The sequence below is a fragment of the Lindgomyces ingoldianus genome (genome assembly GCF_010093535.1).
Source record: "Lindgomyces ingoldianus strain ATCC 200398 unplaced genomic scaffold BDR25scaffold_10, whole genome shotgun sequence".
NCBI lineage: Eukaryota > Fungi > Ascomycota > Dothideomycetes > Pleosporales > Lindgomycetaceae > Lindgomyces > Lindgomyces ingoldianus.
In genome coordinates, this window is record NW_022985171.1 from 1,318,650 (window position 1) to 1,343,980 (window position 25,331).

At 48.9% G+C, this 25,331-nt stretch overlaps 8 protein-coding genes across 8 annotated transcripts; 3 read left to right on the forward strand and 5 right to left on the reverse strand.

The window, feature by feature from the left end:
• Positions 1-250: 250 nt before the first annotated feature.
• On the reverse strand, positions 251-6,802 carry BDR25DRAFT_258493 (uncharacterized protein). Its single transcript, XM_033686536.1, has 5 exons — positions 6,162-6,802; positions 3,608-6,105; positions 2,332-3,559; positions 837-2,276; positions 251-785 (listed from the first exon to the last, which is right to left on the reverse strand). The coding sequence occupies exons 1-5, from the start codon at positions 6,461-6,463 to the stop codon at positions 707-709; spliced, it is 5,547 nt and encodes a 1,848-aa protein (XP_033549790.1). The 5' UTR covers positions 6,464-6,802; the 3' UTR covers positions 251-706.
• Positions 6,803-7,966: 1,164 nt separating this feature from the next.
• Positions 7,967-13,937, forward strand: BDR25DRAFT_341731 (uncharacterized protein). Its single transcript, XM_033693637.1, has 3 exons — positions 7,967-8,605; positions 8,657-12,292; positions 12,339-13,937. The coding sequence occupies exons 1-3, from the start codon at positions 8,307-8,309 to the stop codon at positions 13,702-13,704; spliced, it is 5,301 nt and encodes a 1,766-aa protein (XP_033549791.1). The 5' UTR covers positions 7,967-8,306; the 3' UTR covers positions 13,705-13,937.
• A 223-nt stretch (positions 13,938-14,160) lies between these two features.
• Positions 14,161-15,604, forward strand: BDR25DRAFT_302529 (cytoskeletal adaptor protein saga). The gene is made up of 2 exons (XM_033689814.1): positions 14,161-14,469; positions 14,581-15,604. Exons 1-2 carry the CDS (start codon positions 14,230-14,232, stop codon positions 15,544-15,546), a joined length of 1,206 nt encoding a protein of 401 aa, XP_033549792.1. The 5' UTR covers positions 14,161-14,229; the 3' UTR covers positions 15,547-15,604.
• Positions 15,605-16,419: 815 nt separating this feature from the next.
• On the reverse strand, positions 16,420-18,429 carry BDR25DRAFT_353261 (uncharacterized protein; the record flags this gene model as incomplete). The annotated part of the gene is made up of 11 exons (XM_033695142.1): positions 16,420-16,613; positions 16,675-16,835; positions 16,888-16,946; positions 17,068-17,100; positions 17,160-17,236; positions 17,464-17,606; positions 17,655-17,783; positions 17,832-17,879; positions 17,910-18,026; positions 18,058-18,175; positions 18,246-18,429. The coding sequence occupies 11 exons, from the start codon at positions 18,427-18,429 to the stop codon at positions 16,420-16,422; spliced, it is 1,263 nt and encodes a 420-aa protein (XP_033549793.1).
• A 46-nt stretch (positions 18,430-18,475) lies between these two features.
• BDR25DRAFT_333193 (glycoside hydrolase) lies at positions 18,476-20,042 on the reverse strand (the record flags this gene model as incomplete). The annotated part of the gene is made up of 6 exons (XM_033692810.1): positions 19,871-20,042; positions 19,694-19,821; positions 19,503-19,635; positions 19,052-19,450; positions 18,683-18,995; positions 18,476-18,500 (listed from the first exon to the last, which is right to left on the reverse strand). Exons 1-6 carry the CDS (start codon positions 19,965-19,967, stop codon positions 18,476-18,478), a joined length of 1,095 nt encoding a protein of 364 aa, XP_033549794.1. The 5' UTR covers positions 19,968-20,042.
• Positions 20,043-20,244: 202 nt separating this feature from the next.
• BDR25DRAFT_353264 (uncharacterized protein) lies at positions 20,245-21,001 on the reverse strand (the record flags this gene model as incomplete). Its single annotated transcript, XM_033695143.1, has 3 exons — positions 20,245-20,257; positions 20,298-20,558; positions 20,604-21,001. The coding sequence occupies 3 exons, from the start codon at positions 20,999-21,001 to the stop codon at positions 20,245-20,247; spliced, it is 672 nt and encodes a 223-aa protein (XP_033549795.1).
• A 57-nt stretch (positions 21,002-21,058) lies between these two features.
• On the forward strand, positions 21,059-22,539 carry BDR25DRAFT_353265 (uncharacterized protein; the record flags this gene model as incomplete). The annotated part of the gene is made up of 10 exons (XM_033695144.1): positions 21,059-21,255; positions 21,296-21,445; positions 21,491-21,602; positions 21,651-21,683; positions 21,726-21,989; positions 22,059-22,097; positions 22,133-22,165; positions 22,218-22,233; positions 22,299-22,369; positions 22,465-22,539. The coding sequence occupies 10 exons, from the start codon at positions 21,059-21,061 to the stop codon at positions 22,537-22,539; spliced, it is 990 nt and encodes a 329-aa protein (XP_033549796.1).
• A 1,229-nt stretch (positions 22,540-23,768) lies between these two features.
• On the reverse strand, positions 23,769-24,492 carry BDR25DRAFT_12861 (uncharacterized protein). The gene is made up of 2 exons (XM_033683800.1): positions 24,322-24,492; positions 23,769-24,270 (listed from the first exon to the last, which is right to left on the reverse strand). Exon 2 carries the CDS (start codon positions 24,229-24,231, stop codon positions 23,857-23,859), a length of 375 nt encoding a protein of 124 aa, XP_033549797.1. The 5' UTR covers positions 24,232-24,270; positions 24,322-24,492; the 3' UTR covers positions 23,769-23,856.
• Between the last annotated feature and the right edge of the window lie 839 nt (positions 24,493-25,331).

The following is a 25,331-nucleotide window of genomic DNA, read 5'->3' on the forward strand; positions in this document are numbered from 1 at the left end:
CGCGGCCAATCTCGGCCCTTATGTCAGCGGGCGCCAAGATTTCGGGCAGACATCGCGAATTTTATCAGCACGTGATCGGATATAGAGCTTGGAAGGGAACTTGGACGAAGTGGGAGCATGCCTGCAGTTGGAGGACAGCGCACTGAACAGAATCCCATAATGTGCGACCTTGAATTTGGCAACAGGTTTAAGGAATTTCGTGTTATGCAAATGCATGAATATCTACAACAACTAGAAAGCACGAGAATTTGAGGTATATCACTTAATTACTACTACTCAGAACGATTCATCTGTTCCCTCGCCATTCCACCCAGAAATCTCATTAGAGTTCCCCATCGATTATTCTACCCTTCATTTTCCAGACAATGCAAGATGTGTGGGCCAAGGCTCCGAAATGCAGAGATCGCCAGTATGAAAATAAAATAAAACCACAATGTCCTAAAGGTGACACTGGAAACGCCGTCCCCATCGTATTCCCAACGAAAATGAGTGCATTTTGCCATCGAAGGCCATGATTAAGTAGGATACTTTATAAACAATCTTTCCCATGCCAGAGGAAAAGGGTAGGGGCGAGAAGTATTGGGAAAAAAAAAAAAAAGCGAAAGAGATTCCGACTAATTTTGGGTGTGAAGGCGTACATTCGTCAAGTCTAGCATCCTTCAAATTATGCCATTAAAGGGCATACGAGTATGGTGGGAAGGGACGACTATTGCATACCGCCAGCGAGAATCGATTCGACTGCGTTGCCAATGAACTGTTTCTTGAGAGTAAGGTCCATTCCAAATCTAAAAAGACGTTAGTATGTCGGTTAACGCGTGTACGTGAAATCGACTCACCTCCTCTCTAATTCTCCCTTGACACTCTTCTTGGTCACAGTCATCAGATCAGCTACGCTAAGAATATCCCTTATCTCTGCCAACAGAGCGTCGTCGGTTGGAAGATTTAAGTTCGCCATCTCCATGTTTTCGTAACCATACCCGCTCGGCGCAAGGCTCATTCTGGAGGTGTTGCCGAAACGAGGAAGGTCGAGGTGGGACATTGGTCGCGACGGTGGAATAGCTCCATAATCAGAACCCGCAACCGACGCACTGCCCATTGGGAAGCGCTTGGTGCCGTAGGAGATTCCGGAAACTTCCGATCGATCGTCCCTTGAGGTGTGTGCCTCCCACATCTCATGTTGCCATTCATCCCACTTCTTCTTTGGAATGCTGGCGGGGTCAAATTTGCCTTCGTCTGAAACAACGATCTTCTGACCCTTTTCGCCAGTAACAATACGAGTATTGCCCCAGGAGAAATCGTCCATATGCCAGAAAGCATACAGCGGCAAGCCAAAGGAAAAGACGGGAGTCGCGAGCACATAGATAATCATCCAGCCGATCATCTCCCACTTACGGCGGAGAATGAAGATGATAGCTTGAAGACCGTAGATAGCTCCGAGAAGAATAAAAGCAGTGATTGGAATGATGCTCGGGCTACTGATTAGGAGATAGACCAGATAGACAAGGTATCCGACAATAACGGGCTGGACGATAGTTGAGAGCAAATCTAGGAAGACGACGAAGCGCATACTAAAGCAGCAGAAACCACAAAGTTGCTGCAGCGGAATCAGCTCCATTAGGTTGTGCACCGTTGAATTGATCCATCGACGACGTTGAGACATGAAAACCGTCCAACTATCAGGGGCAACTGTCCAGGCGTGAGCTCGATAAAGATACTTCGTCTTGTACTTAGAGTGGTGTTTGAGGAGCAAGGTAGTCAGGAACCGGTCCTCGCCTAAGTGCAATAGGTTCTTCATGTGGAGGGTATCCACACGGATCTCAGAATAGGCTGCAACTACCTCTTTGCTAACGAATAGAGGCTTTCCAGTTTCCGCCGCCCGGATACGATACATACTGAAACAACCAGGCAGACAGGTGACCGAGCCGAACAAACTTTCGAAAGCCTTGGTCAGATTATGAGAGATGTAGTATTCATACACCTGCATCATGGTGATAAACGAAGACTTGGCATTGGTAAGAGAAGTTTCGCCGCAAATACCGATCAGACGGGTATCGTGAAGGAATGCCGCGACGAATCGGGTAGCCGAATCAGGAGCAACTACTGTGTCTGCATCGATCTGTAGGAGGAATTCGTAGAAGGTTGGGTTGACGCCGATGATGTTCCGAATCTGGTGATGCATCTCGAGCTCAAGGGGAGTCATAGGAAGGTTGTAGTGCACACGATTCAAGAACCTCATGAGAATGGTCTGAGAATCACGCTTTCCACGGTTACCTGGCCTATAAAGCGATTAGTAGAAAGAAGCTACAGGGAGAACGGTGGAAAGTAACTTACTTGGAAACTTCGGATGGCTTACCAACCTTGACAACAACCAGGAAGGGTACAATATGACCCTGGACCTCATACAAGCCAGAATAACACTTGCCCATATTATGCTGCCTTTGCCCCTCTCCCAAACTCTCGAAGCTGAGCGGTTCCGGATCCGTATTTTCGGGTACTCCAAGAATATCGAGGACGATGCGAGGAGTAGGCTTGTCGTTTCCTTGTCCAATAATCATGCCGTCACAGATGATGAACAGAAGTTTGCGTTTGTCATCATACTTCATCCTTGCGGCGGAATCGATGGCACGCCGAAGAGAGTCTTCATCCTCAGTATACGCTGGGACAGTGCAAATAATGAACTTATCGATGTTCTCTGGAACGCTCTTCTTGCTGAACTGAAGAGCAGCGAAGAACTTGAAACCGATAACGCTAACCAAGAGGATCGATATCGCGAGGAGAAGGTATTTAGCGAAAAGACATTTCGCTGAATTTCGAGTGTCAAGATCTCCGACATAGAACAAATTGTCCAAGCACACTTTCATACGCTGTTTAGTATCTGCAGGAAGGGTCAGTCCCTCCCAATATTTGCTCACATCAGATCCAGCTTGGACTCGGAAGATGTCGACTACGGAACCATCCATGAAGTTTGTGTTTGGCTGCTCATTTGGCCTCTCTGAGTTGTTGGGGGCATACTCGACCCGTCGACCACCGGTGATGTACTGGGAAAGATCGTATACGCGATTATACATATACGCAATTGAGGTACCCTTGCCAGCCAGTGTCTTAAGGTAGTTAGGGCTGTATCCGATTCGTCCTTTCATGTAATTGGCTTTCAAAAAGACTTGTTGCTCAAACCACCAGTCAAGACGGGAGTCGTTGGTGGCCCATCGGAAATCATGGAAACGGGCATTTGTGTCGGTAGTACTGACTAAGTTACTCTGGCTTGTGTAGTTCGAGGTCTTGTAATTCAGCTGTACTCCTGGGTGAACGGATCCGTCGACACCATCGCAAAGAGCGGAAACTTGAACCGGGAATAGGTTGGTAGCATCCAAGCCAGCGTATTTCTTCAAAGATGCCTGTGGGATGATTGAGGGATAATGGTGAGGCATGAACTTTCCAAGGTCATAGACAACACCTCGCATCGCAATATAGGACGAGTGGCCGTTTTTCCCGTTAAAGGATGAAAGTTCAGCGCTGGAGTAGACATGTTGCTTGGGGCAAATTAGCTCCGGGAAGCCAACTATGAGGTGTTAGCGAAAGTACTGGGAAAAGAGCTTCCATGTCTTACCCATGAGGAACACGACGAGGGCACAGCTCAACCAGATGAGCATGTTAATTGCTAGCTTTTCACGCCATGCAATTCGAACATCCTTACGCTTCATCTTCCCTATCCATTTGATCAAGATATCGGGAATCCACCACGTTAGAAAGTAGACAATGAAGAGCCACCTCTTGCGGCTTCCTGACACCGGGGCAATGTCAATCTCTTGTAGCTCCTTCGCAGGAAGCTTTTCATCGATGCGCTCCGGCGCCTCGAGGCCATGGAACATATCACCGTTCGTGATACCTGATGGTGCTTCGGAGCGAGCATCGACATCTCGGCTGCCAAAATAACTTCCGTGCTTGTCGTCGTGATAAAAGCCACCGGGTGACGGCGAGAGTAAGCCTACCCTTGAGTCACCGAAAGTTCGTGCTGCGTCTGGCGTGAGACTGTCGTCTTCAGCAGACAATCCTCGTGGTAGAGGGGTGATGTCTGCGACATTTGCAATTTCCAGCCAGCACCTCTCGCTGAGGAAAACACCTGTTGCACCAACACGCACTTCATTCTCTCGCCAAGGCTTGCTGTCTAATACCGTCTCGGCTCTCTCCCTCTCACTTCCAACCACGGCTGTATCGATTTCTGCCAAACCAAGGAATTCAGCAAAAGGTAAGAATATACTGAAATCAGCGATGCGTAGGCGTTGACTAATTTCTGCGATACCTAAGGCTTGAACTTGGGTACGCACACACTTGCTGTCGAACTGATTCGCAATTCGCCGATCATTTGGCTTTAAACAGAAGACGAAATAAGGGTTCGCTTTTCGTAAGGAAGACTCGATTGTCTTAAGCGAGCTCAGAAATTGGCCAGAGGCACCCGTCTGTTTTTTAGTTGGGTCATGTTTCTTTCCGCCAGAAGTCGCACTCTCTGTGTCGCTTCCAGCATCCTCGTCGAAAGTGCTCAAGGGCCTGCCAAATCTACCAGGCCTGTCCTTGCGCCGCGCCATACTTGGCATCCTCATCGGTTTTGAGCTGACGGATGCTTGTAAAATTGCAGTCCTCTCTTTAGGGTGAGTAACCTTGTTAAGTGCATCCTGACCGAAAAGCTCTTGCACGAAAGGACTCTGGGCAGACTTGAGAAGGTTCATCATGTCACCCGAAATCAGTTCAGCGTTTTCTTCAATGAGTCCTTCGACAGCATAGTCCACATCACCAGCAAAATGGCGGACTGTGAAGGATGCTGCGGTATTGTGCGTCGGGAAATTGCTACCTGGTTGAACCACTGTAAGGCTACCAGGCAGAATAGCGGTATTCTTGCCATCAAAGCGTTTGCGGAGTGCATCCAAGAATTGCATGTCGTTCTTACCACGGCGCATCTGATCATCGAGTATGCTCAAGAGCCCATTGCCAGATTTCAAGAGACCAGTTTTTGCCTCGGAGTTGTCGTAATATTCCATTCGAGGAATGCTGACGTCTTCGGCCTCCATTTCTTGCATCTGCCGGCCGAAAAAGCTGTGCTGGCAAAAGTTGACGAGGGCTTCATTGGCAGCGTTGTTCAGGAGCTGGTCAAGAGCGGAGCCAGTAGCGGAGGCCGGCGAGAAGCCGGGGAAGTCAACGATTGATACCGTGTTGGCAACCTGGTCTGGAAGCACACACAATTTGGAATTGATGTCCTCCATAATGTAAGCCACGAGTAGCGAATAAAGAGTGCGGGCAAGCTCGTCAGCATTTGCACGTGCGCCTTTCGGATCAAGCATTACTGTCACCCGTTCCCGATAGAGAGTTCGTGTCTTGTATCTCAGACTCTGCTCCAGGTCAGAGACACTGACACCTAGGAAGGACGCAATAGGTTCCAAGGCTTCCTTATTCCTGACCGTGGTAACTTGTTCACCGCCTTCGTGTGAATAACCACCGCTGTCATCAGCAGCAGGCGTGGTGGCTTGCCCGGTCACGAACTCTAGTTGACCGATGTGGAGAATGGTGGCCATGACTTCACAGATGCCAGCAATGGCATGCTTGGGGAACTCGAGTTTCCGAAGAGCTGTCTTGAAGTCTTGGAAGCCCTTGGCGTCATCAATGCCAACTTTGAGTTGCGTTGGGTGTCCAAGATAGCGCCATCGCTTCTGTCCAGTCAATGAAGCTCGGGCGCCTGGCGCATTAGACGTGGTTCCAACGAGATCGAGACCCAGGTGCTTCCTCTCGGCTGGGCTAGTTCCAGCCAAGAGGTAATAGAGGCAGTGATAGTTTCGCTCGCCCGTGGGCACAGCAGCGATTCTGCTCCTCTCTAGTCGGTGGGCTAGGAGTTGTGCGCCGAGCAGGGTGGCGTGGGAGGTGGAGGTGTTGTACTGAAGCTCCAACAAGAGCCCAGCTTTGGAGGCGACAGGGGTCGTCAGGGACTTGGTAGTCGTGAAGGCATCAAAAACGAAATTGGCAAGCTCAATTTTTTTGGAAAGGGGAGTGGATGAATAGGAAAGAAGGGATCTCAGAACGTGGCCGCGGATGGTAGTTTTACCGGCACCGGATTCTCCCCTGAACAGTCCGGTTAGCACGAATTGAACAAAAATTCAAAGGCAGAGAGATCATACAGAAACACGATTGCCTGGTCCTCCGATCGCTGCCCGAGGCGCATGTACGCTCTCTGGGCGAGGTCTTCGGCGGCCTGGTGCGCGCTGCCATCCTTGCCGCCGTCCGGTCCTCGACTGGCGTCGGTGTATGTGTTTAGTGAGATAATAGCATGCGACGAGAGGGTTGCGGTCGGCAAGTGCGCATGGAATCGGCTCGCAAGATGTGCGGTTAACTGAGTGTCGGACTGGAGATGCTGCGGCAGCGATGGCAGCGATGGTTGGGCGTACTGAGGAACGTTGCCCGGGAACGAGTTGGAGGCCATGGTCGGCGGACGCGTCCCCACGGGAGCGCTGAGCGAGTGGAGGCTTCCAGGGGGCTCACAGGGCTTCTACGGATGGTGAGCAGATGTTGCAGAGGCCTATCTAGATGGATGCACGCAGTTGGGGTGGTGTGTTTGGGTGTGAAATGGAGGACGGAAAAGAGCACAACACTACGAGGAATGGCGGCCGCTGGAGGTTGGAGGAGGGTGCAGATAACAAAATTACAGGCAGCGAGCGTAGTGAAAGGGTGGGCAAACGAAGGAAAAGAGATGCAAAAGCCGTCACTGTAGGGAGGAACGAGGGCGTGGGGATGATGCAGCGACGGGTGGAGAGGAGTCTTCAGTCCTCAAAATCATGGGGCTGCATGGGTTCTGGCTTGGAAGAACAGACCCTAGCAACCTCGCCTCTCTGGGACCGTGCCCAATGAAGTGCTGGTGGACAGACAAAAAGGGGGCGCAAAAATAGATACAATACGCTGTAACTTAAAACACCTCCGCTTAGGCGTGGCTCCACTTGTGTGCTTATTGAGGTGGATGCCATGTTGCTTCTGGCAGCAGTCTGGAGACAGGAGAGGCCGTCAGCGCATCCTATGTCTCTCTCACCATACTGCAACTTGCAAAGACACAGAAACAAAGGCAGACCATCACCACGACAACACAAGTCGTCCTGAGGTGCTTCCTAAGGACACATCCCGCCTCGGTAAAGAGCCAACCAGTTGAGTCAAGGACAGGAACGGGATTCTGGGGAAGATCGCTGCAGGTAGCGCAATCATCCATGCATTGTTTCGTAATCGATCAACAGCTTCAAGAACATGGGAGCATGGGTTTCATGAAAAGTTCGTTGGGCTGCTTCCTATACGACAGTTGACAGCTTGCGATACGGACAGCGCCGAGCAGCTGGGCTACCGTTGTCGCTGTGGGATGGAGCATGAGACGTGCTGGCGAGAGGCTGAGTGGGACAAGCACGCCTGAACAGGACAGCGAGCAACGAAAGGTGGCACGGAAGAACAGCTAACAAGGGCTGGATGGATGGTGAGCTGCGCTCCATCAGGCGTTGAGACCATCGATTTTCATGTGCAGCAATTTCTCCGCCCTGCCACCCGCTACGGGCATCTTTCCGGAGTCCGCGAGGAGGGTGCATGCTTCTCCTGCTCGGCGCCGAGAGAGTTACCAAGGCGTGTTTCCAAAAGCGATGGAGAACAGACAACAAACTCACACCCAGTCGCTCAGAGCAAGCAAACCTTTTCAGTCGAAGTAAACAAAAGAAGCCTAAAAATAGGGGTTATGCAGGAATCTCGACCATTCACGCCATGGACCTGCGCAAACTGATCAATCAGACGAAGGTGGCATCGGGTGGCGGGCGAAAACAAGCGTGAATGCATCGAGGGGCTTCGCCACAGCGACGGAGCTCCTTTGGTAAATTACCAATTCGATACCGCTACGCTAGGCCAGAAGCACTTCCTCACCCGGGCACCCTCAGGAATGGAGAAAGTCGCCCTCTGCCAACAAGCATCGTCACTCCTCTCTCCCCATCTCCTCTGCCCGTGTCTGTTTTTCGGTTTCCTTCTCACGATCGCTTAATTAATTTTCCCTTCGTTTGCTCTTTTTGTCGAAGTTGCAGTTGAGGAGCATCTGCTATACGGTTACCAGCCCCGTCGCCGTGTCAACCAGTTCCCCAGCTCAACAGTCGAAGGGACGACGCTCGCTCACAACTTTACACCCATCAGTCGCTCCGCCCACCCGTGACACTGCATACTAGAGGAACATCTAGACACACTACTGGCCTCACATCGAACAACACCACACGCTTCGTGATCGGGGCTCCAGGCCTCACCCGCCGCCCACAATGAGTTTCGTCAACAACTCTCGCATGTCCATCTACTCGACGACGTCGGCTGCGGGGCCACGTCCGGGTAACGCGTCCGCCCAAGTTTCTACGTCGACCCTGCTCAACGCCCTGCACACGACGTATGGCATGAGCCAGCCCTACCATCTCGAGGCCAGCACCAGCCTGGTCGTAAACACTTGGATCAATGCAAGGACCATGATCAACGACCGCATTGGTGGTACCGTCGACCTGCAGCTGGGCCGAAAGGCCTGGGAGCATGCTCGACGTAGGGCAGAGGACGGCTGCATCGTGCTGGGGTGGGTTCTGTCTTAATCCACACCTGAAGTTATCATCTGCTTACTTTCCAGATCCTTGCACGAGTCGTGCCCCTCCTTGTTCTCCCCCTTCATTTCGGGGCTTCCGCTACAGGTTCCTGGCAGCTTCTACACAGCGCTCGAGGCCATCAAAGCCTTCACCCACTGTGTCACACCACAGAACCCCTCTTTTCCTCGACACTCGGCTCTCGCCGCCGTCTTCACCATCAACCTCCAAGGCAACCTGGTTGGAGCCGAGATCAAGCTGTCCACGTCTGGCCTTGACACCCGCCAAGGATTGCTTGAGATCCCTTCTCACGCCGGATTTCGAGCCTTCGATGTTTTCTACTACTTAAACTCGAGCAATGCCAGTAGGGCCGAGAAAGAGTACCTGAACATCAGGCCTCTCGAGGAATACACCTTCCTGAACCGGTCGGGGACGTATCACCCTCCTTCCTATCTCCCAGATGCCGACGATGCCGCAGCTGCAGAGGATTGGCGCGCCAACCTCAAGGCCATCGGCATCAAAGGCAAGAAACTCCAGCGCCTCATTGGCAGCCTCACGGCACTCCTCAAGTTGGGTGACACTCTCGGTTACTTCGTCGATGGTGACGCCCTGGAGTCAATTTGTGGGGAATGCGCAGGTCTTCTAGAAATCGATGCCGATGTCCTCCAGCGAAGATTGAGCTCCAGTGACCGTGAAATTGCTATTGCTGGTATCTATGAAGCCATCGTCGACTATGTCGTTGAACACGCGAACGCTACTATTAAAGATGAAATCCGAAGTGGCAGGGCCGCCTTCCCATCCAGTGGGAGTGATAGCGATCACCCCGGCATCATGACTCCTCCCTCCGAGGAAGATGGCGCGGACATCGTCAATATCACCGTCTTGGAGGTGCCAAGCAAGGCACTCGGCAAAGCCATATCCCTTCGTACCGTTTTTGATGACACGGATGGAATCAATCGGGAGATGAGAGAGGATGGGGTTCAATTCGCCACTGCTGGAAACTCGGTCCTTGAGAATATGAGAGAGGCGGTCCAAAACTGTGAAGCTGACCTCGGTGTGGATGGGCCTGCGCTTCGCCAGCGTCAAACTGATTTCGAAAAACGCGAAGTTGTTTTGGAAAAAATTGCCCTAGATATTCAGGAAGAGGATAATTTTGTTCGAGGAATTCTCCTGCCGGAGGAAGGCAAAGGGGTTGTTCTCGGAACACAGGGCCGCTTTGATCTAGCGATGACCGTCGCCAGCAGTAGAGTCTGGTTTCACCTCGGGCTTCATCCAACAGACAACTCCCCATCCTCACTCACTCAAGACCTGAACGCATCCTGGTCGGCTGGAACAATCTCTAGGCAGCTCCGGGATTGGAGGCTACCCGAATGGGCCAACCGTCGCAACAAGCACCTTGATTTCACAGCCGATTTTGACCATCACGAATTTTATTCCCGTTATATGCAGCTGGGTTGTACTGATGGTAAAGATGGCATTCAAAACTGGATTCTCGAACGAGGCTGGAGCAATGGAGAAGTCGTCATCGGCGAACAGAGAGTATGGATCCGAGAGGGGTCCTGGTGGGAGGCAGAGTCGCAGATTGATCTCAAGGCACAAGAGATTGAATCCAACAACATGCTTGGGAATATGGTCGGGGCTGGTGGTCTCGAGAGCGGTTATTCAACGCAAAGCCCCGGCATGGGAAGTGGATTTTTCCCTCCTCTTCCAGAAGCTGCCCCTGTAGACAGCCAAACCAACCTTTTGCAGAGGCATCAGAGCTCCGCGACTATGGGCGCTCGCAGCGCTCTTGGTGCTCGATCCATTGCTCCCACCAGCGCGCCAACCTTGCTGATGCGCCCTGGGGATTATGGCCTCGGAGTTAAGGGCGATGAGAATAAGGGAGTCACCTACTATGACGAGGAAACAGGTGGAAACAAGGTCGTCACCGAGCATCCCACTACAGCCACTAGAAGAATCTGGGTCGCCTTCGTCTGGGCTCTGACATTTTGGATTCCCTCTCCTCTTCTCAGCTTACTTGGCCGCATGAAGCGACCCGACGTCCGCATGGCTTGGAGGGAGAAGCTCGTCCTTGTCATGATCATTATTCTCATGAACGCCTTCATCGTCTTTTACTTTGTCTGGTTTGGTAAGCTTTTATGCCCGAACTGGGACAAAGCTTGGAACAACAAAGAGGTCTCTTACCATCAAGGCGATAACGATTATTGGGTCAGTCATCATGGTAGTGTCTATGATCTTTCGAAGTTTTGGAAGAGGCAGCACAGCGACACTTCTATCAAGACAACCACCGAAAACATGCAACCATTCGCTGGCACCAACATGGACGAGTATATCGTTCCTCCGATCTACATTGCCTGTCCGAACCTGGTTGATAATCCTACTCTCCAGCTGCGACCGAATAACACCATTACAAATTCTAATGCTCAGCACATCTCCGGCAATCTCACGACGCAACCCACAAGTAAATTGCATAATTCACGCTGGTATCCTGATGTCTTCCTTCCGAAGATGGACGAGTTCAGGAAGGGTGATCTCGTCTGGGACGCAGGGAAGATCAAGAGTGAGGGCCAAAACCAAAATCATATGTGGTTTACCTTGCACGACAAGGTTTATGATCTCACTGACTACTTTCACACGCTGGACGAAATGAACAACCTCGCTACGTACCGGTTTCTAGATTCAGAGTTGGAGAAGATGGTCACAAACTATGCTGGCACGGACTTGAGTTCGAATTTCGAAAACTCATTAAACGAGACCGCGCAGCAATATAACCGACAATGCCTCGATAATTTATTTTACATTGGAAAGACGGACTTCCGCAAAACTCCTAAGTGCCAGGTCAACAACTACATCCTGCTTGCATTCAGTATCATACTGTGCACAGTCATTCTCGTCAAATTTCTGGCTGCCCTTCAACTTGGATCCAAACGACGCCCGGCGAACCAGGACAAATTCGTCATCTGCCAGGTGCCTGCCTATACAGAAGGAGAGGACCAGCTAAGAAAGGGTCTCGATTCACTCACTGCTCTCGCCTATGACAACAAGCGAAAGCTCATCTGCGTCATTTGTGATGGTATGATTGTCGGTGGTGGTAATGATAGGCCGACACCAAAGATTGTCCTTGACATCCTCGGTGTTGATCCCAAGGTTGATCCCCCGGCCCTTCCCTTCAAGTCCGTTGGGCAAGGTAGCGAACAGCTCAATTATGGAAAAGTCTACTCTGGTCTCTACGAATTTGAAGGCAATGTCGTTCCATATATTGTTGTGGTTAAGATGGGCAAAGAGTCTGAGCAGAGCAAGGCTAAACCCGGTAACCGTGGCAAGCGAGACTCGCAGATCCTGCTCATGAGCTTCCTCAACCGTGTCCACAATCGCTCAGCTATGAACCCTCTAGAGCTAGAAATGTTCCACCAAATCAACAACATCATCGGTGTGGATCCCGAGCTTTACGAGTATTTGCTCATGGTCGACGCTGATACCATGGTTCGTCCTGATGCTCTCAATCGCCTAGTGGCAAGCTGCGCAAACGATTCGAAAATTGCCGGTATTTGTGGCGAGACAAGTTTGGAAAATGAAGAGAGGTCTTGGTGGACTATGATTCAAGTCTACGAATACTACATTTCCCATCACTTGGCGAAGGCCTTCGAGAGTTTGTTTGGTAGTGTTACTTGTTTACCTGGATGGTAAGTTGACCACATCTACTCCCGTTGTCGAGACTAACTGGTATAGTTTCTGTATGTACCGTCTTCGAACTGCCGACAAGGGCAAACCCCTCATCATTTCCGACAAAGTCATCAAGGATTACGCCGACTGCAACGTGGATACTCTGCACAAGAAGAATCTCCTCTCTTTGGGTGAAGATCGTTATCTGACAACTCTGATGACGAAGCACTTCCCGAACATGTCGTACAAATTTGTCCCGGACGCATACGCTCTTACAGCTGCGCCCGAAACTTGGAGCATTCTTCTCTCCCAGAGACGTCGTTGGATCAACTCAACCATTCACAACTTGGCTGAGCTCGTCTTCCTCAAAGATATGTGCGGTTTCTGCTGTTTCAGTATGCGCTTCATTGTCTTCATTGACCTGTTTGGTACCCTTATTCTTCCCTCTATCTGCGCTTACCTCGGTTATCTCATCTACACGATAACATCCAAAACGAGCCAATTCCCGATGTTCTCAATCATCATACTTGCTGCCGTGTATGGTCTCCAAGCTGTCATCTTCATCATCAAGCGACAATGGCAGCACGTTGGATGGATGATCATCTACATTTTGGCCTTCCCGATCTACTCATTCGTTCTGCCACTTTACTCATTCTGGAAGCAAGATGATTTCTCTTGGGGTAACACACGTGTTGTTATTGGAGAGAAGGGCGTCAAGCAAGTGGTTACTCAAGATGACGAGGGATTCGATCCTAAGAGTATTCCCCTCCAGCGGTGGGACGAGTATGCCTCTGCGAACGGCCTTCCAGGCCGCCGCGGTCTCGTTGGCCAGAACTCAGAGAAGGGTGCACAAAGCGCATATGACGATGATGGCTATGAAATGAACGACATGCAATCCGTCTACTCCTCCGTTAAGCCAGCTTCGACTATCATGTCCAACATGCACCACATCTCTCATATGCCACCACAATCCCCTGGCCCGTATCAGGGAATGCACGCACGACAATCTCAATACTCGAACTTTACTCGGTATCAAGATAGTCCGCAGGACAACGGTCGTTTGATGTCGATGGGGGGCATGAGCGATAATATTAACAACACTCCCTACGCTCAGCGAGGCAGTGTAGCCGGATTTCAGAGCTCCGATAACCTCATGGCCTCAACACCCCCTCTCAATCGCGGACGAAGCCCGCTCGGGTTCTCGGCCTCCCGGCCAGGCAGCACAGTCAACTTCCAGAACATGATGAACGGACCCAGCGATGCTACCATTATCGAAGTTGTTCAGGAATTGCTCCGGGGAGCTGACTTGGACCGGGTAACCAAGAAACAGCTCGTGGCTCTCTCCGAACAGCGATTGCAAACCCAACTTACGCACGAGAGGAAAATCTTCCTCAGCCAGCAGATCGACCTCGAGCTTGCGAATATGCTATAAACCACAAAAAGTAGCATTTGTTTTGCACCAGCAGTGTTGATTCCCTCTTTCACGTCCCCCACGACGGAGACTTTTTCAGGGTTAAAATGGATCGAATGCCATCGTCATTCCTTGGGCTGCATCGGCGTATGTAGCAGCTTTTTGGGAGTTTTGCTAAAATGGGGATGGTTATTGTTTTTTTTTTTGTCTTGGCCTTTTTGAGGCTGTCGCACGCATTTCTGTTTTTGTTATTTCTGTGCTAATGATAATAGGGTGGATGCAAGGTATATAGTTGAGAATGACAAATAGCTTAATACAGACATTAGAAACGAGTGTAAGATTTTTGCTGAGGTGGTAGTGATACTCAATCTTTGATGCAAGCAACTTTATAAAACACGTGCCGGACAGGGATGTCCGCGGGTCTCGCCTGAGCCAGGAGCTATGTGACGACAGCTCCGGTCGCACCGCAGCCTTCACCTTCAAACCCACCACAACCTTGAACCCAACCCCCCTCTCACAGCTCTCTCACAGTTCTCTTACAACACAATGCCTCCCCGCCGCATAGAACAAGACGAAATCGAAAAGTACTGGGAAATCTTCAGCTCGCTGTCTAACGGCTCAACACATCTCGATGGTGCGCAGGCAGCTCCAGTCCTCAAGAACAGCCACCTGAGAGATGATCAGTTAGAGAGGGTCTGGGATCTAGCAGATGTGGATGGCGACGGCAAGTTGGACTTTGAGGAGTTTTGTGTGGCCATGCGGTTGATTTTTGACCTGATAAATGGGGTATGGATAGCTAGCCTCCCGAACTTTCCCGACTTCCCCTCCTTCCCCACCTACCCTCCCAATGTACATATCGTTGCAGGAAATATTGGTGTTGATGGGATACGTTCGTAGGAATCCTCCGACGTCCCCGCCTCCCTCCCCGACTGGCTGGTCCCCGAATCCAAAGCCCATTTGGTGCAGGCCAATCGCGCCCTCAGCGGAAGCCAACCCCAGTTCGAGCAAATCGAAGACGAAGACGATACGCCCGGCCTCCGTGACGGCTTCGACTGGTACATGTCCCCCGGCGACAAAAACAAATACGAAGAAATCTACACAGCGAACCGCGACGGCCACGGCAATATCTCGTTCAACGCTCTGGACGGGCTCTTCGTTTCCCTCGACAACGTCCCCGACTCCGATATCCGCTTCGCATGGAACCTCGTGAACCCAAAGGCTGGCGAATCAGTCGGTAAGGATGCTTGTCTCGCCTTCCTACACATCCTCAACCAGCGAAGCGAGGGGTTTCGCGTCCCAAGAAGCGTGCCCCCTAGTTTGCGCGCTACCTTCGAGAAAGCGCATATCGACTACGATGTCGAGCGCACGGGTAGCCGATGGGCCGAACGCGGAGATGAAAACACGGCAACAGGTCGGAAGGCGAAATTTGGGGATGCATATCTCACGCGTCTGGGCGTGGGGGACCGAGCGGCGAATTACGGAACCAGGACCAAAGGCACGGATTTTGGCGGCCGCACGACAGAGGATTGGGAGGAGGTGCGGTTGAAGAAACAACTTAAGGAGTTGGAGGAGAAGATTGAGCGCGTGGAGAAGGAGGCGGAGGGTAGGAGGCATGGAAGGAGGGTGGATGCGAAACCGGCGCTTGTGAAGAGGGAGTTGGAGATGCTGCTAGATTATAAGAGGAGGATGTTGCGGGATATCGAGAGTGGGGATGGGGGTGCGGTGAAGGGCTTAGGCGGGATTCGGGACGAGATTGAGACGGTTAAAGAGCAGGTTGAGGGCTTGCGGGGACATTTGGATCGGAGGCAGGAGGTTTTGGCGGATTTGAGAAGGGCAATTGATGAAGAGAAGGTTGGGAGGTGAGGTAAGGTGAGGGGTCTGGGTTTGGGGAGCAGGCGCTGGCCTTTGTGTGCCAATAGAGGACAATTGATTCATGTGAAAATATTTCAGCAAGGCTTTTTCTTGGGGCTGCTAACGCTCACTTTCCTGCATCTGCGAAGCTATTTTACATGACATATCACACAGCGTTTTCAGTGGGTCCTGAAAATGGTCAGACTCCTGCTTCCCGTTGTTGGTCGAGCTGATTCTAGCAATAGGATCAAGGATTCGAAGTCCACCCGACGATGCTGCGGTAGGGGCGAAGTGCCTAACTGAGAGGTACGAAGATAGGTCGCCAAATGACCTCTCTCTTCAGCCTATTTAGGGGTATGCCTTATACAGTTGTGTGTAGTATGTCGAGGGCCTTGGTTTAAACGGATGCTATGCAATAGAGTCGTGCACATCTATTGCTGATAATGAAGGGAAGATTAAGAGGATCCAAATTTCCCGGCTTATTCAGGTTGAGTATGTTCTGTTATACTAGAGCCTAAGACGCAACACAGCAATGGACGACTCACTTCAACCTTCATTTTTTCAGCTTTCTCTCGCCACCTCACATTCACTTCATCAGCTTAATGTATTATTTACCACTATGACATGTCGCTTCTTCAGTCCTTCCAGTCGACGTCCTGCTCATCATTCTTAAACAAATTCCGGTATGACATAAATTATCTGCTCAATATCTTCCGAATTTTGCATCAATTCAATCGGCTCCTAGCGCCCCTTCTGTTTAAGTATATAGGAAGCTTGAGACGAACAAAGCGTCTCGGGTTGGAGAGGGTCATTGAAGCAAGACTTGAGTTGAGAGCACATGTTTAGACTGCCCCCTCAGAGAATATACCCTCAACCCCATGACACCTAAAGTGGACTTCCCGAATCTGCAATATCTGAGCTTAGAGTACAAGGGGTATTGACTTCTACAAATGTCAAAACTATCCTCAACGCAGTGAAGAGAATAACAATCGGCTCTTTGGCCAGTTCTCCGCTCTTCCTGTCGACCTGTCCAAGATCCGTTCGGTAGATCTGCACGCCATAATCATTGTAGACTTGTACTCAACCTTCATTGTTAAATTACTACCCTGGCTTCCTTAGATCACGCGTCTTCTAACTAACAAACTTGCTTCTCTTGGCAAGCCCTAGATCCTTGAGACCGCAATTCAAGAAAAGTCAGCAATCGCCGCACTCCAGTTACATGGGACCTATTTCTAGAGCTTCGAGCCGTCTCACATGCAGGGTCTTCTATCATCTTGGCCTTGCCTTCTCGAAATCGAGTGCTTTATCCCAGTCACAGTGCACACTACATCTCCACAATTTAGATGCTCGCACCTTGTTGCTCGGTCCAGCGTTTCCAACAGGAAGTAGTACGATTGATACTTTTGCTCCACCTACGATCACGTGAGGCAAACAAACGTAACTACATTTTTAACTGTTACAATTCAATTAATAAGGCTTAAAAGTGAGAAGTATACAATTAAGGTAGACTTTTTTAAGGTTGCAGTCTCTGACGCGTGTGAGGGCTGGGGGAGCGTGTTTGTGCCACTATTTACGTGTTAGTGTAGCCTTAGAGCTTGCCCTGTACTACAACAACCTTAGACGACCTTATCATAGCAAAAGATAACAGTCCCTTGTATGGGGAGATGGCACAGAGCCTTCAGCGGGGGGAAAAGGACAGTTACTTGTGACTGTAATCATCTCTCAGGCTCTACAATTAAAGCTTTGCAACTCTAGAAGAACTGGCTACGTCATAAGGTTATTTTTAGTGAATTAAATAACCTCGCGTGCCATATTAAGAGTAAGGGGGACCCTGCTACTCTAAAAGCTTTAACAGTTACGTTGTAACTTTTAGTGAAAAGTTAAGAAGTACGAGCAGCTTCAATCAAACCGTAACTCAATTGTATTGACCCCTGCTGTCAGGTGAAGCAAACAAAAGTATATGATAAGTGAGACGTAACTTGTCTAGAAAGCCTGAGTCGAATCGTACTACTTCCTGATGGAAACGCTGGCTCGGTCTGTCTCTCCATCTGCGTTTGAGAGCATACTTGGGTCTATTCGGAATACACTGCGACGCCTTGATTTTTTTTGATTAGCGAGACGATATCATATATGATGCGACTCTTATGGGCTTTAGCAGCTTTCCCCAACTTGAAGAACTAACTGTCAGCTCGTGCTGTGTACTACCTCCCGGAGACCCAGGTGTTGAGCGAGAAAATTTGTAGAAGCGACTCCCACCAATATTAGTGATGTAAAAGGTACGTCCTAGGTTCCCTTACCAAGAGAAGAAAAAGTAACATCTACCACGATAATATAGCACAAGTTCCCTGGTGAATCCGGATTCCGGAATCTTCTACTCTTGGAATGAAGTCTTCAGCACCGACGCCAATAGCGACACGCCCAACTTCTCAAGCACACTTTTCAAAACACGGAAAGAGCATGATTGCAATATTCCCTTAGAGCGATGCACTTGACTTCTTCAATTTACGATCCACAAGCCCACACATTTCCCCTCCCTTGAGAAAGTCACAATGCCCAATCCTACCGAGGACAAAAGTGGTTTTAAATGGCGCGGAATCGAGGATTACAGCGTTCCCCTGGAATGAGGAAATATCTTTGAAGACTTAGGTAGTGAAATGGACATTATAGTAAGCACTCCACTGGAAGAGGAAGGGCACTTAAAAGAAGGGCACTAGGGAGGCTGTTTGGAGAATACGGGATAGTCCAGGTTAGCGGGTTTCTTTGCCCGTGGGAGGTTAGTGAGGCTTGGAGATATGAGGGGGTCGTGGTTAGGAGGTTTGAACTTCGGGTTGAGCTGGAGGGGAAAGGAGTGAGGGTGATGACCAGTAAAGTTTCTCGATTGTTGGCACAAGCCATACACCTTGTTCCTAAAACATACTAAGAAACCTGACAAAGCATAAAATCATCTTTCAAATCTCTTGCTAGAACTAGAGAGAATGTTAAGAAAATGGCGATTCCTGTCTCCGACTTCACTCAACCTCTACCACCCCGTCCCCTACAAATCCCTCCTTAAATCCATCAAACAGGTAACTTCAACCCCAAACACCCCTCCAGAACCCTCAGCACACCATCCACGCTCGCATCCACCCTTGCACTACTAACCCCACACCTCTGCACTGGCTGATACGTTTTGATATGCGGCTCCAAGATCTGAGGCCAAGTACTATTACTCTCCGGCCCAATCCCAGGCTCCACGCTCAAGAAGTAGTTACCCCAAAGCGGGCCCGCCGCCCAGTACGTCCAGCCGATGAATTGCGGGTTCTGTTCTATCCATTTCAAGGTGTTGTTGAGAGTCTCAAAACAGGTGGGATTGGAACCCGCGCCGAATTCAGAAAGGAAGGCGGTGTAGTTGTTTTGGGCGAGCCAGCTAGTTACCGGGAGGAGATTTGCGGGGGCTGCGGTTGTGCATTCGTTGTGCGTGCCTAGTGGAGATATCGTATTTAGTAGAGTGTATTATGGAGCGTGGAATTTTTATTACCTGAGGTGTCATTATCGAAATACAAGTGCATATCGAATGCAAAATTGTTCATTGGATCTTTGATAGCAGTCAAAACATCCGAATTCGGTTTACACCCGGAACATGTCGAATTCAGCCAGCGTTGCGCGCCAGTGAATCCGTTGCCAGGCACGAGGATGAGTTGCTGCGCTCCGGATTTTCGGATCGCGTTGATGGACGCTTGGTCGTTAGCGAGTACGAGTTCGGTAGGCATGTCGTGTGGCTCATTCATTACTCCGAAAATTACATTGGGGTTTGATTTAAAGCGGTTGGAGAGCTCGGCCCAGAATGACGCTAGTTGCTCTGTAGTGGCTGCTTTAGGGTCTGATGAGTTGCCGATGATGGAGCCGGAATTCGGTTGCATTGAAGGGTCGTTGTAGCCTTGGAGAAGTCAGGAGGGAAAATTAAGTGGAGGTATTAGAGAAGAGCATACGCATGTAGTTGTGAGCGTCGAGGATGGCGTAGCCACCAGCCATTGTGATGAAGTTTACAGCATTTTGAAAGTTGGTAAAGTATGTCTCGTTGAATTTGTTCCCGAGACCAGTCTCTAATGGGCACATACGCTCCTAGACAGCCACTTGTCAGTCTCCCAAAAAATACATACACGCTAGAATGAATACATACCAGAAGGAACGTAACTCGAATGACGTTAACGCCTGAATTCAGGAAGAAGTTAATGGCGCTCTCGTTGATAAACTGGTAGTCAGTCCCAAAAGCCCCCGGAAGATTTTGAGTTGCGAACTCGCCGCCCGCTACATTATGTCATTTCCACGCCTTCAAGCTGCAATTTATGGAGCTTACCAGAATTAACACCCGCATATATAATCTTCGCGGCACTCTGTGCTGATAAAAGCAAACCAGTGAGACCAAAGCTCACGACCCGCGAAAGGAGCGTCATGATGAAAAAGAAAAGATTAAAGAATGAATGTAGAAAGGCACTGTGGAGGGCGAACGATGGTCAACAGCACTGGAAAGCCAAACCTCCTTGCATGTAGGGACCGAGAAAACCCGTTCTAAGTATCAAAGGGGTCCGGCATTCGACAGCCGAACCGCTGAAGCCGTAAGGCATCTGCATATCATTGCATGTGGCTTCTCTGACAAGCTACGTTCATGCGAAAGGGATATCCTGATCGGAAGCCTCAGTGATGGATGAGGCAGTTCAGATTCCACGTTCTCTAGGGTGATTGGCTTGCAATGTGGTGGTGCATGATGTGTAGCCTTATGAGACTATCCATCGCCCTGTCGGCCATTTCGATTTTTGGTGAAGCCTGGAGATCTATTTAGCCTATGGATGTGCGAAGAGATCAGTGGCGTGAAGCTTGTGGTGCATTGATGCAAGCTCCGTGCATGAAGGATTCTGAAACGCGGGGTCGGAAGAGTGCGGGCAAAGCTAGATAGAGATGAAGCAATGTTGTACGTCATTTTCAGGCCCTCGATGAAATGTTTGGGTCTTAGATTTTTAAATGAGAGTGAACAAACAATTGCGACTCTGAGAAATGAGGGTCAGCACTAGTGGCTTGACGTCTTACGGCACCCGAAAACTTCTAATTTGAGACAGAAGTCAGATGTTTCTTGATACTTCACTGATATTGGCAACATGTTTAGCAGGTCAAGATCTCGCGATTGACATTCTGCGACAGGTGAGAATCCCTGTTCTAGGCTTTCGATATCTCGAGAATATGTTGCTCTCGGATCAAATGTACTCATAGTCACTTGCGTGCAGGAGTTGCTCTGATAACAGTACATTATGTAGTCCATAATCAATAATAGGGGAACAAGAAACAGATTTAGGAAGCTGGGATTTTCATACGGATCAAGCCAGGGACGGTTTGCGTGACACGTGAAAGGTATTTCACGTGCCAATTCCACGACAATCCCTCCAGTCTTAACACTGATGTAGAAAAAGAATTTCTTTCTTTCTTGAAGCTTCATTTTACGCACTGCTAACTTGCACGCGCAATGTTGGCAATATAAGAGACTGGAGGAAGTATGAAAAATAAGAACACTTTGGCAGCTTACAGATTCATCAAGAATAGTCGTGTAGCCGACAGAAGAGTCACCAGACCCGCTTTAAGTCAAGTAGTCATACCTGGAGGCATCACTAGCATATCCGAATATAATCATCACCCATCGATCTATCCATTTAGAACCTTCAATTTTTCCACGATTCCTTTGATCAAAACTGGGTGCCTCGTCGTTGCAAATATCCAGGTCTTCGTGCGATAGTTTGGCGACTCAACGTTTTCATTCAGGTACGCAAACGATGCTTCTTAAACTAGCGACTTTATTGGAAATATTATTAGCGATATCCAGAGCTTATCTGGACAAGTATATCAAGAGGATTAGGTTTGGTATGAGAGCTCGCGAGAGCTGGAGGTATGTGCTTACATCGCGCCTTCCATTCGACGCTGATCATGGCAGGTCTCATTCAGACACTATCCTAGACCTAGACCCTGAATTCTGCCACAATGTCTTGGGATCCTGTAGAAGTAGCAAAGAGGAGAGTTATGCATACAAGTTGGGCTATGACCCTGTTATCTGCTTTGCAAAAGCCTTCCCTAATCTTGTCAAGGTGCGATAGAAGGGCGCAACGTATCTCACCGAAGAATCTTTGGTTGATTTCTTTATGCAATATCCGCATATTCACTACATCTAGTACATAGTGTGTCCGGAATACAATCGCAAAACCCAGTGCTTGGTAGAAGCTGCGATTGATCTACTGCAAGAGAGGTCCGACTTGCAAAAGACTAAACGAGTTGGATTTGGCAAATCAAGAGTCTCAAACTACTGTCAAACACAGGCTGTTGAAGAAAGCTCGAGGCCAAACTTGACACATCCTAAAAGGATCTTCATGATATTTTCACCTGGCGCAGTGGCAAGGAGTCTTACTGTAAATCCCTATACCCAAGTCATCTTATCGGTATTCTTGTTAATGTTAGAGCCCGCTAGCAAGAGAAATAGGTGCTTGACTGTTGGTAAAGCTTGCTAGTCGTCTGGCTCAGATATACCTTTCATGGCTTTAGGGCAGGTGACCTCATGTGAACTAGGTCTTGCATGATAAAGCCTTCGGGGGGTATCTCAAACTTCACCCTGATAGTAAGAGCGCGAATATTGCGTATTAAACAGAAAGGGGTCTAAGAGGATCTAGTGGCTAACCGCTATCAGTCAGACAGAGTACTATAAAATACCACAATCCTAGAGTAAAGAGATTCTGCAGGGGTCGGTCTAGCCGCAATCCAGAAGATTGGCCAGATTCCGCAAACCCGTCAGGGCTATGGTTACCAAGGCAATACCGCAGCTGTCTAGTAAGTATGAGCTGATCTAGTCTCCTAAAAAGCTAAAGGGCTGAGCTGTCAAGGTAGTGTTTGTGTTAAAAACGCTGTGACTTTCACTAGTTCTGTAGCTCAGATTCATGCGAGCACTCATTCATGAAGGTCCGAACTATATCGTTAAATGGGGAGACCACATAGCGCAGGCTTGATACAAACCCCAACAGGACTCTAAAGTGGCGATAAGATGGTATAAGGAGGCCCGTCCAGCATAGACTTTCCAAAGTGATGTTAGGACTAGATATCTAGATAGAGAACCAAGCCTATACGCACCCATAATTCAAAGTACTTACTTCGCACACCACCGGCCAAGGCTGCCTAACATATGGTAGCTCAGTATCCACGATCTAATATCTATTCCTCTGAGTAGCCTGACAATGGTGTTGCTCCTCTTTCAAGGCTGAAACCCTACCTTTGAAAAATGGCATTCAGTTGCTTCGCAACCCGATTGTTACCCCAGATCTTACCACGCGGTCGTGCGACTACACCAAACGTCCTTAGCATGTCTCTAAGGGTCGGCCGCAACAAACTGCGGGAGCTAGAATCTGGGCTCAAAGACAATTCTCAACAAGCTCCTAAATCACGGAACCGCCTGGGAAACCCAGGCGACAATCACGCAAGGCAACTGTCGAGACCCCAATGACAAAACACGACGTTGAATTGAAACCTGATTTAGGCCCGTCAAGTGCACTAGGGGGCACTGCCAGATCTCTGCTATTAGCCAGAAACCTGACGTCCGTAGTTCCTGAAACGGCATCGAATTAGCAGGCACTACAGACACCTCAGGCAACCGCTAATCAACAAGAAACCTAAGCCACCGACAGTTCCGCAACCGACAGTTCACCAAGGGCATTCTGGGTGGATTGGATGGGAGGTGGAAGTCAATCATGGTTCTTTCTTTCCACTCCCCTTTCCTTCACACTACTACACTTCCTGTTCTCCTAAGCGATTCAATGTCATGGAAAGCTTCCTACACTAAACACTGTTCTGCAGGGGGGATTTGCTAGAACTAGTCACAAATGGCATAGGCTTATTCTATATACTGGATAAGAGATAGGAAACGTGTCGGAACGTATTTGCTCTCATATAATTATCATTATATATGTTGCTTGTGTATTTGGTGGTAGAAGTTGATTATGGAAAAGTGGTGTGGGGAAAAGTATATGAATGCCGAAGCCTTATTCCTCTAGGCTTGGTGGAAGCTAGGAGCAGGTAAAACGGCTCTCGACTAAGGTTTCATTGTGGGGGCCATAGCATTCGGTGCCTTTCTATATTGCAGTTCATCGAAACCTCAAAGCTCGTGGAACTTCAAACCTTGAATGGCAACAAATCATGGTTATTGACCTTAGATACCGAGGAAGACAATTGAAATTCGAATAAGTCCATACACATGATATGCGGCGCGTAACTATTTATCCAGAAATTGAGGCCCATCGCTACCACCCGTCATTAAGCAACCTAACTCTCCAAGACGCCTGCATCTCTCAACAGTTGAATCGCATCAGCAGTCCATTCCTGGCAGCGTCGGAGTGGTATACTTGGATCGATGCGCGTCGGTCCATTGAATTGTTTCGGTGGAGGTGGGAGTGTCTCGACTATAGACTGAATTCTATCAAAATTGGCTTCGGTAACCGTACCAATTTCCTGCTGGCCAATACATGTCTCTGATTCTTCAAATTTTTTGGCCCACTTGTGGTCGAATGCCATTCCTTGTTGGATGTTCCCGGTAACCTGGAAGACGTATCCGGCTCCGTCTGACTCCGTTTGGACGAAGATGACGTGGTGGTTTCGCGCTGCGCCAATATTTTCCCTTAGGTACACAGTGTACGACATGATGAAGGCAATAACAAAGCCAAGAATGTGATATTGAAGCTGGAGCATGTTAGTATTTGAGGATGTGCAAGAACAGTTAGGACGCTTTACGAGTTAGGCAGGCTGCGGTGATAAAGGTAGAGGTTTTACGTATGATGTTTCGAGAAGTATGGCTTTGATTTTGTTCTATGTCGGACACATTGAAATGCTATTATATTAGTTCTTAGACTATCGTAGTAGAGAGTTACGCTGGTAACATTGTATTAACCGCCAGGATGTGATATTTCTAGACATATGAAACTGCTGTTAGAGGTGTATACTAAATTTCATCAGCTGACGCACGGTCTCGCCTAGCGCACGCACACACTAGATTTTGCTAATTGTTAACATTTTAGCAACTCTACTAATATAGACTATATTAAGGACGCGCTTACAGATTTAAAATTGCTAAAAACTAAAAAAAAAAAAGAATAAATATTACTATAATAACTAGAACTTTTACACAAGCTAAATTGCAAAGGTAGAGCTATTAGGCTTCCTATACGCTTCCGCAACTAGATAGTAGCTTTAAATTAATTGCTGTTATTAACTTCCTAATCTACTAAATATTTAGACCTAGATTTAGTTTATATGCAGCTCTAGAGCTTCAAGTTGTGGTGCTGCTGCACGGCAATTTCCGTGCGTCAAGGCAGACCATGCATTGGCTGATGAAATCATCAAATAATACACTATCTCTACCGCCAAGCCCTCTCTCCTATTGGTCTGGATATAAGCCGGTTATTGATCTGATTGGTAGAAAATCAAATAACTAAAAAGCTTTGTTGTTCTACGTTTTTAAGCTTCAAGTAATCATTCTGCTCTGCTACATGCTTAATCTAGCCTTCTTTTTTCCCTATCGTGATTGAAGACAACGCGGTCGGGGGTGTTAAAATCACTTCTGCTGCGTGGTTTTTCCCTCCAAATATGATTGGCGCTGCCAAGACCTTCCAAGCAAAGCCCGTTATCCTTCCTAATCGGGACTAGCCACTTTCTTCCTGGAAAGGAAGGATAATCTGCTCGTCTAGTATGTTCATGGCCAGCCAAAGGGTTCAGTAACGATGCGAGTGTTGCTGCCGCAGCAA

Bases quoted from the DNA above. Each gene is read 5' to 3' on its own strand.
- BDR25DRAFT_12861 (XM_033683800.1), bottom strand. From the start codon at position 24,231: ATGTCGTACACTGTGTACCTAAGGGAAAATATTGGCGCAGCGCGAAAC.
- BDR25DRAFT_258493 (XM_033686536.1), bottom strand. From the start codon at position 6,463: ATGGCCTCCAACTCGTTCCCGGGCAACGTTCCTCAGTACGCCCAACCA. The intron at 2,277-2,331 runs GTAAGTTACTTT...ATCGCTTTATAG, and splicing joins AAGCCATCCGAAGTTTCCAA to GCCAGGTAACCGTGGAAAGC. The intron at 786-836 runs GTGAGTCGATTT...ACGTCTTTTTAG, and splicing joins AAGGGAGAATTAGAGAGGAG to ATTTGGAATGGACCTTACTC.
- BDR25DRAFT_341731 (XM_033693637.1), top strand. From the start codon at position 8,307: ATGAGTTTCGTCAACAACTCTCGCATGTCCATCTACTCGACGACGTCG. The intron at 8,606-8,656 runs GTGGGTTCTGTC...CTTACTTTCCAG, and splicing joins GACGGCTGCATCGTGCTGGG to ATCCTTGCACGAGTCGTGCC. The intron at 12,293-12,338 runs GTAAGTTGACCA...TAACTGGTATAG, and splicing joins GTTACTTGTTTACCTGGATG to TTTCTGTATGTACCGTCTTC.
- BDR25DRAFT_302529 (XM_033689814.1), top strand. From the start codon at position 14,230: ATGCCTCCCCGCCGCATAGAACAAGACGAAATCGAAAAGTACTGGGAA. The intron at 14,470-14,580 runs GTATGGATAGCT...ATACGTTCGTAG, and splicing joins TTTTTGACCTGATAAATGGG to GAATCCTCCGACGTCCCCGC.